The sequence below is a fragment of the Piliocolobus tephrosceles genome, chromosome 13, assembly GCF_002776525.5.
Source record: "Piliocolobus tephrosceles isolate RC106 chromosome 13, ASM277652v3, whole genome shotgun sequence".
NCBI classification, from domain to species: Eukaryota; Metazoa; Chordata; class Mammalia; order Primates; family Cercopithecidae; genus Piliocolobus; species Piliocolobus tephrosceles.
This window is the reverse complement of record NC_045446.1, coordinates 15,167,109-15,176,300: the sequence shown is the minus strand read 5'-3', so window position 1 is coordinate 15,176,300 and position 9,192 is coordinate 15,167,109. Positions and strand designations below refer to the sequence as shown.

At 45.8% G+C, this 9,192-nt stretch overlaps 1 protein-coding gene and 1 pseudogene across 1 annotated transcript; both read right to left on the bottom strand.

Annotated features, from left to right (window-relative positions):
* Positions 1–1,191: 1,191 nt before the first annotated feature.
* On the bottom strand, positions 1,192–2,151 carry LOC111544973 (olfactory receptor 1052-like). The gene has a single exon (XM_023215847.1). It carries the CDS (start codon positions 2,149–2,151, stop codon positions 1,192–1,194), a length of 960 nt encoding a protein of 319 aa, XP_023071615.1.
* A 1,853-nt stretch (positions 2,152–4,004) lies between these two features.
* LOC111544953 lies at positions 4,005–4,252 on the bottom strand (annotated as a pseudogene).
* Between the last annotated feature and the right edge of the window lie 4,940 nt (positions 4,253–9,192).

The window sequence follows — 9,192 nt, the reverse complement described above, 5'->3', positions numbered from 1 at the left end:
ACTCTAGATGTTCTGGCCTGCTGTTTTCCATGTTATTACATAGTCTTCACAAGCATAATTTGTAATGGTTGATGTTATAATACATCTAGGGAATAAGTTATTTCATCCTTTTTCTCTTTTGAATGTTTAGGTCATTACCAATTTTTCATTTTCACGTATGATGCTATGATAGACCTATGTGTATAGTAAGATTTTCTGTATTTAGAATAACGGCCTTGAGGTATATCTGAAAAAAAAAAAAAAACTTTTTAATAATCCAAAAATCTCAGGCTGAAACCAACTCCATTCAGATTAGGACTTTGCATTGGTTTAAGAGTATGCTTTCTAATCCAGTGCTCAACCCTGAATTAGGTCTTCAAGTTCAGCTTCATTATTGGTGTGATTCTATAAAACACATATGCTCACCATATGACATGTACACTTAAAGATAGTCAGGCCGAATATAAATATTTAAAAAATCAGTTTCTTAAAGCACAGTATCTAATGTAATGATGTAACTGCCTAATTATCATACATGTCCCCCTGCCACCAAACCCTTGAGAATTATGAGCCACACACACACACACACATCTGGCCAAGATACAGACAAAAAAAGATCTCTCTGGATCCTGAGGTTATCATGGAACAGTTCAGCAAAATGTGGTTGCAATAAGAAATAAGGACACCTCTATCCTGGTTATCTCTCTTTTTAGAGCAGGAAAAAAGAACTAAGTCACTTGTTGCCCATTCCCAGTTCACTAAATCAGTGGCAAAACAGAAATGACTGTATTGCACCTTGTCTGATGTTTCCTGGAAGTTACAATAAGCTGCCAATAGAGACTCAACTGTGGTCGTGGTGTACTTGAACTATCTCTGGTTGTGATGTGAAATCCCTGATTTTAGATACTCATCCTCTCACTCATGGCATGACTTTAGGTAATTGTTTTTTTTTGAGTCATGTATCTTTCATTTGTAAAATGGGATCATTGTAACAAAGGGTGCCTCACAATATGGTGGGGAGAATTTGATATGATAATGGGTAAGAAGCTGCCTTATAAACCGTAATGGTCTGTACAAGATATATTTGCTGTTTCTCGTTTACTTTTTCTATCTCCTCCAAAACCAGGGCTGCTCTTGGTTGGTTAGGTTAATTCACAGTGTGCTTTGGAAGATGTTACACCTTCCTCATTCCAACAAATCACCTTGCAGGGCTCAGCCGGGAAAGATGTTGACCTGAAGCTTCCTCTGCAGAGCGCCCTTCACCTCCTTGTTGCGGAGGCTATAGATGAAGGGATTGAGCATGGGAATTATGATGGTGTAGAAGACAGACACTACTTGGCCATTGGTATTGTTAGTAGATCCATGGGGCTGAACGTAGGTGAAAACCACGGTGCCATAGAAAATAGCAATGGCCAGAAAGTGGGAGGCACAAGTGGAGAGGGCCTTCTCCCTCCCTGCTAATGAGCGCATCCTCCCAATGGCCACCAAGACTAAGCAGTAGGAGGTGAGAATGATTGCAGCTGGCAGAAGGGTGACCAGAGCAGAAAAGACATAGAGGACCACTCTTGCTGTGGCTGTGTTGGCACAAGCTAGGTGGAGAAGGGGTGGTACGTCACAGTAGTAGTGTGTTAGCTGGTTGGGCCCACAGAAAGGCAGGGCAAAGACATTTCCAGTCTGGATAGCAGAGTTGGCTCCACCGAATGCATAGGAAGCAGCTACCAGCAGGAGACAGGTCCCCCTGGTCATGATAGAACCATAATGGAGGGGTTGGCAGATGGCCATGAAGCGATCATAGGCCATGGAGGCCAGCAGGAAGCTCTCAGCTGTCACATGCACTACAAAGAAGGCGAGCTGGACCACACAGCACTCAAAAGAGATAGACTTGTCAGAGACCAGGAAGTTGACCAAGAGCTTAGGTGTGACCACAGAAGAGTAACAAATATCAAGAAAAGAGAGGACCCCGAGGAAGAAATACATTGGGCTTTGGAGATGGGAGTCTGTGAAGATGAGTGCCATCATTCCCAAGTTGCCCACCACTGTTACGGCATAGATGAGCAGGATGGCTCCGAAGAGAAGCTCCTGGAGGTCTTGATAATTGGAGAATCCCTGCAAGATGAACTTGGTGACTGGGGTGTGGTTGCCACTGGCAAGGGCTAGTTCTCCAGGTGTCATCTGCAGAGGTTACCATTGGCAATCACTCAAACAGTCTTACTTGAGCATATCTACTTCTGTGCAAGGTACAATGAGGAAGAACACTGTTTTAATCTGTTTTGTATTGTTATTAAGGAATATCTGAAACTGGGTAATTTATAAAGAAAAGAGATTTCTTTGTCTCCTGGTTCTGCAGGCTGTGCAAGCATGGCACCAGCGTCTGTTCCGGTCAGGAACTCAGGAGGCTTTTACTTCTGATGGAAGGTGAAGGGGGAGCAGGCCTGTCACATGGCGAGAAAGGGAGCAGAAGAGAGGGCAGGAGGTGCCAGCCTCCTTTAAACAACCAGCTCTTGTGTGAACTAACAGAGCAAGAATTCACTCATTACCATGGAGGGAGCAGTAAGATATTCACGAGGGATCTTCCCGCATGACCCAAATACCTCCCACCAGGCCTCACCTCCAACAGTGGGGAGATGTGGAGGGGACAAACATCTAAACTATAGCATTCTTCCCCTGGCCCCCCAAATCTCATGTTCTTTTCCCCTTGCAAAACAGTCATGCCTTCCCAATAGTCCTCCAAAGTCTTAACTTGTACCAGCATCAGCTGAAAAGTCCAAAGTCCAAAGTCTCATCTGAGACTCCAGGCAAGTTCCTTCCACCTATGAGCCTGTAAAATAAAAAAGCATGTTACTTACTTCTAAGATACATTAGTGGTACAGGCACTGGGTAAACATTTCATTACACGAGGGAGAAATTGGTCAAAAGAAAGGGGCAACAGGCCTCACACAAGTCCAAAACCCAGCAAGGCAGACATTAAATCTTAAAGCTCCACAGTCATCCTTGACTCCATGTCCTGCATCCTGGGCACGCTGGTGAAAGGGGTGGGCTCCCAAGGCCTTGGGAAGCTCCACCTCTGTGGCTTTGCTGGGTGTGGCCCACATGGCTGCTCTCATGGGTTAAAATGGCTTTTCCATGCTGGATTTGCAAGCTGCTAGTGGCTCATCCTGGATCTGTCCATATTTCTATTAACATTTTGATCACAACAATTAACCAGTCTCTAAGAAGTTCCAAACTCTCCCTCATCTTCCTGTCTTCTTCTGAGCCCTGCCAACTCTTTTAGCCTCTGCTCATTACCCAGTTCCAAAGCCACTTCCATATTTTCAGGTATCTTTATAGCAGCATTCCACTTCTCAGTACCAATTTTCTGTGAGTCTATTTTGCATTGCTATAAAGGAATATCTGAGACTAGGTAATTTATAAACAAAAGTGGTTTATTTGGCTCACGATTCTGTAGGTTGAAAAGCATAGCCCCAGCATCTGTTCTGGTCAGGACTTCAGGAAGCTTTTACTCATGGAGGAAGGGGAAGGGGGAGCAGGTGTGTTACACAGCAACAAAGCGAGCAAGAGAGAATGGGGAGGAGGTGCCAGGCTCCTTTAAACAACCAGCTCTTGTATGAACTAACAGAGCAGGAACTCACTCATTAACCGTGGGGATGGCACCAGGACATTCGTGAGGGATCCGCCCCTATGACCCAAACACCTGCCACTAGCCTCCACCTCCAACACCGGGGACCACATTTCAACATGAGATTTGGTGGGGACAAACATCCAAACTATATCAAACACCAAGTTAAGTATAAGCCTCCTTCTACAAGAAGCCAAAAAAGGGATTTTATAGGCATTCTAAAGTTAGTTGCTTTTTCTTTTATTTTTTTCATGTCTCAGTTATTTATTAATCAGTGTAATGTCCAACGCAGTACACCAACATGACTTCATGTTTGTGGAGGAGAAATATTTCCCGGTTAAGAGGAAAAGTGTGTGGATGGCATCTAGAAGATCCTAATTCTAAGCAGCTTTACAGTGAAGCATTTCATTTAGAAATCTGGGCCTTCTTTCTTCAGTTTGCTGTAATCCACATTCACTGAGTAGGACTTGTATTGATCATTGGGACTCAGTTTGTTCCAGGGTTCTGGGTTATTCTTTCTGGCCCAACTAACATCTAGACTGAAAATGCCAGACACAAGACATACCATGCTGCTCCAGTATTCCCAGCTCCAATAAATATGAAGCAGGATATCAAACTCAGGTGCTTCTTGGTCTGACTGAGGGTCTGGTGGGGCATGTCTGCAGCAGAAGCCTCTGATTCGAAAGGAGAGAACAGGCCTAGCTAACAGCCTCCGGACTAAGCAGCATCTCTATTTACTTTTTCAATACTTAGTTATCGAATTATATCTTCGTGTGGTATTCTGGAAGTTTGCATATGCTGGTGAGATGCCTTCTCATAAGATTCAGCATGCGTTAGAAGCATGTATTTCTCGGCTGGGTGTGGTGGCTCATGCCTGTAATCCCAGCATTTTGAGAGGCCAAGGCTGATGGACAACTTGAAGTCAGGAGTTGGAGACCAGCCAGGCTAACATAGTGAAATCCTGTTTCTACAAAAAATACAAAAATTAGCTGGGCGTGGTGGTGTGCGTCTGTAATCCCAGCTACTTGGGAGGCTGAGGCAGGAGAATCACTTGAACCCGGGAGGTGAAGGTTATAGTGAGCTGAGATCAAGCCACTGCTCTCCAGCCTGGGCGACAGAGCAAGACTCCATCTCAAAAAAGAAAAAAAGAAAGAAAAAAAAAAAAAAACCATGCATTTCTTTTCAAAAGTGGGAGAAAGGGCAATCGTGAAGGGGGAGTTGAGAGGGTCCAGCATTCTCATCACAGAGGTGTTCTCAAGCATGTCAGTTTTAGGAAAGCATAGATATGGACATCGAGGTCCTGGAAACTGGTGCCCTTAAGATGGTCTTGCCTGTGAACCCTTTGAAGAGTCTTCACTTACCCTCAGGGCTACCAACCCTCATTTGAAGACTGTGGCCTTAGAAGAACTAGCCAGCTACTGAAACCTCCAGGACCTTGCCTCTGCCCTTGCTGCCTCTCCTCCCTCTCTCCCAGCGATGGGCTTGTGATTATGTGTCTGTAGGAGAATTCAGGAAACATTCCAGGCCCTTCACAGAATGGCCTTCTATTTACTGGAAAGGTCAGAATATGTGATCTCGAAAGTCAGGGTCCTGGTGGTGTGGCAGAATCCTATCCATGATTCAGCTTTGTCGTTCAACCTAGCGCAGTCAGCCTCCTGGCCTGTGCCCCAGTTTCTCCACCCAGATGCCCCGTGAATCATTTACACTTTTTCTTTTCTACCTTAGGGGTTTCCTTCTGTTCAAATCTAAATGTCCATGAGTCTCTGATCTACAATGAATATTATTGCTTTCATTTTTCTCTGATAGGATGACAGCCCAGTTCCTTAGACACACACATTCACAAAGTCATACTCAGCATTCTTATTATTTAAAAAAGTGGTTTTTTTTTTGAGACAGTCTCGCTCTGTCACCCAGACTGGAGTGCAGTGGCATGATCTTGGCTCACTGCAACCTCTGCCTCCTGGGCTCAAGCAATTCTCCTGCCTCAGCCTCCTGAGTAGCTGGAATTACGGGCACCTGCCACTATGCCTGGCTAATTTTGTATTTTTAGTAGAGACAGGGTTTCACCATGTTGGTCAGTCTGGTCTTGCATTGTTGATACAGGTAATCCTCCCAAAGTGCTGGGATAACAGGCATGAGTCACCACGCCCAGCCATATTTTTAGGCTGAGTTCCTGGAATCCAGCAAATAATGTTTCTCGTTTACCTTCCCAATCCCTCTCTTCCACTGTCTTCCCATGGCCCAGGACTGCATTCCCTCCTAATCCTCCACTGCTCCCATCTCAACTCCCAGATGGCCATTTGATTCCTTCAGCGGCACACCTATCAATAATTCTCAATTATTTGTGACCGTGGCAACAGCCTTCCAGGTGTACTTTGAGGTTCTCAAGTGTAGAGTATTTCCAGGTTTCCTCTATCATCCCTCCAGGTTTCCTCTATCATCTCTCCAGGTCTCTTCGATTATCCCTCCAGGTCTCCTCTATCATCTCTCCAGGTCTCCTCTATCATCCCTCCAGGTTTCTTCTATCATCCCTCCAGGTTTCCTCTATCATCCCTCCAGGTCTCCTCTATCATCCCTCCAGGTCTCCTCTATCATCCCTCCAGGTTTCCTCTATCATCTCTACAGGTCTCTTCGATCATCCCTCCAGGTTTCCTCGATCATCTCTCCAGGTTTCCTCTATCATCTCCGCAGGTCTCCTCCATCAACCCTCCCAGCTTCCTCTATAATCCTGCAATGCCATCCGTCAATCCCTCCAGTAAGACTTTCCTTTCCCCAGTAAATCCTCGTTTTGTGTGCTGTTGTCATCTGGCAGTGGATTTTTACTCACACACGTGTTTAGAATTGTGTAACAGGCTCTGTCAATGTTTCGAAGTCTGTCTTCCCTCCTGCATGGTGTTGTTTTGCTTCCCTATCATATGATAACTTCTGAGAGCAGAGGCTGTTTTAAGCTATATCACAAGCTTTCAGTGACTATTTGAACAACGACTATAATCCGAAAATATTTGAAAAATTGCAATTGTTCAAAAGTGTTTAAACAATTACGGTTGTTCAAAGTAAACAATAGCATAAGATACAGCTGTGACCATTTAAGATCTTAAAATTTTGTCAAGAGACACACTTGCTCCCACGAAAGCGAGTGAAGTTGGGTGGAGCGCACTCTGCAGCAGGAACCCATTGAGGGAAGGGTGATTGCAGCTTGGGGTGCTCTGGGGAGGCTTCAGGACCAGGAGGCATGGGGCTGAACCTTGAGGAATGAGAAAGGTGTTGCCAGTTGGAGGAGATGGGGAAGTGCGATAACCTGGAACTGGGAATTAACCTCAGTAAACATTTACCAGGCAAAAGGTGCATTTGAAGCGGTCAGGAAACTTGGCAGAGTTACTTAACCTCTTTGAACCTCAGTTTCTGTGAGGATTGAAAGACAACGTGTGTCAATGTTGTACTCAGCACACTTCTGGAAACAGGGTAAGTACTTGACATATACTAACTTTCACCAAGTTAGATTATTTGTACCTGATGAATGGGGAACTGGAAAACATTGCTCAAGACGCTTGAATACCGTGGGATCTCAGGAAATGCCTAAAGGCTGACAGAGTAAGGGATGGGGTGGGTGTGGATTTTGGGGGAAGGGAAGAGGAAGAGAACAGGCAACCTCAGCCTTCTGAATCAGCTCTGGTGAAACTCAGTAAAATTTGCGATAGAAAAATACCAACCTTAGCAGATGGTGCTCCTCAGCCCGATATACCTCAGGATGGGGGGGATTCAAGATCCTCTCAGGCCAGCCACGTGGGGGTAGTTCTGGGACTCCCTTCCACTCCAGCCTGTATCTTCAGTTTCTCCTCTCTAAAGCTGTTCCTGGGGTAGCCACACATTCAGACTTGATAAGACACACAGCTCAGGCAAACAGAATGTGGCATTCAGGACTGAAGCTACGGATGCATCTTGGTCCTGCCCAGAACTTATAAAGTTGGCTTCATCTCCTCTTGATCCCTGGTGGCTCTGGAGGCTTAGAGCTCCCGGAGGTCCTTGAAACACCACCTCCCTACCTGGGATGTTCAGGCCTCAGGGAAGAAGAGATTATCCCTCCCTCTAGATTTTGGGCATTTGTTTTGGTCTTGAGGCACAGGGGGGTTACGAGGGTTAGGATCTCCTTGAGGAGATGGAGTTTGTCATTCTATTTTTTTTTTTTTTTTTTTTTTTTTTTTTTTTTTTTTTAGACAGGATCTCCCTATGTTGCCCCCCAGGCTGGTTTCAAACTCCTGGGCTCAAGCTATTCCCCTGCCTCATTCTCCCGAAGTGCTGGGATTACAGGCTTGAGTCATGATGCCTGGCCATTGTCATTCCATTCTTGGCGGTAGAAAGGCTCAGCATGAGCAGGTAGGAGACTTCCCGCCTCCTCCTTGGAGTCTGAAGTCGGAATGAGGGAAAGTCATCTTGTCCCTTGGGAGCTTACAGGAACCTGGGGGACAGTTTATGTAGTTTTTGACTAAATGACCCAAGGGGCCTTTGCTGAACATCGAGCATCTGTTGTGGGCCTCAATACTGATCAAACAAATTGGGGACATTGAGTTCAGAGGTTGGTGAAGAGCTGGGCGTGGTCTAGGGTTAGGGCAAGGGTTAGAGGTAAGTCCCTTTTCGTGTCATAAACTTTCATTACTGTTGCCCAAGTCTGGGTCCCGGCAGTGACGGAGCACTGAGGACAGCTGGAAGCACACTAGGGCAGGGACTCTGGGGCCCTGCCAGGAAGGTCTCTAGGAAGGCTAGAGAGCTTCTGGGGACTCATTGGAGGAGGCACTAGGGGGCTTGTTAATGGAATGAGTAGTTTCTTTATATTAGCAATTAAAAAATATGATATTAAAAAAAAAATGCTGCAGGCATGGTGGCTCACGCCTGTATTCCCAGCACTTTGAGATGCCGAGGTGGGCAGATCACCTGAGGTCGGGAGTTCAAGACCAGCCTGACCAACATGGAGAAACCCTGTCTCTCGTGAAAATACAAAATTAGCTGGGTGTGATGGCGCATGCCTGTAATCCCAGCTACTGGGGAGGCTGAGGCAGGAGAATCGTTTGAACCCAGGAGGCAGAGGTTGTGGTGATCTGAGATCCTGCCATTGCACTCCAGCATGGGTAACAAGAGCGAAACTTTGTGTCCGAAAAGAAAAAAAAAAAAAAAAAATCCAAGGAAAAACAAGACAAAAAAATAAAAAAATAAAAAGATGATATTTCCAGAAATGAAGCTAACTTCTAAGCATAGGAAATGCTGATGAGCATAAGGAAGAGCCAAGGGATTTGTTACCAGGAGCGAACACACACTGATCATCTCCCAGTTGTCACTTCTCTCCTCCTTTTCTCCCTCTCTGACTGCAGTTTGTGGCGGGAGGAATGGGTTCCTCCCTACCCCTGTGTCAGCTGACTCTGCTGTCCTGAGACTGCGTCTCAAGGAGCTCAGCTGAGGCTACTGGAGTGCAGGTGGTTATGGTTCTGTGAATCACGGATTGTTCCAGCTAAAGAGAATTACAGAGCATCCAGTCCAGCGGGCTCAGCTGAGATGTGACGGTGCAGCAGTGCCTGAGGCAGGACTAGAGTCCGGAACACGGGAAG

What these genes read in the sequence shown, in the direction of transcription:
- LOC111544973 (XM_023215847.1), bottom strand. Translation starts at nt 2,151, where the DNA reads ATGACACCTGGAGAACTAGCCCTTGCCAGTGGCAACCACACCCCAGTC.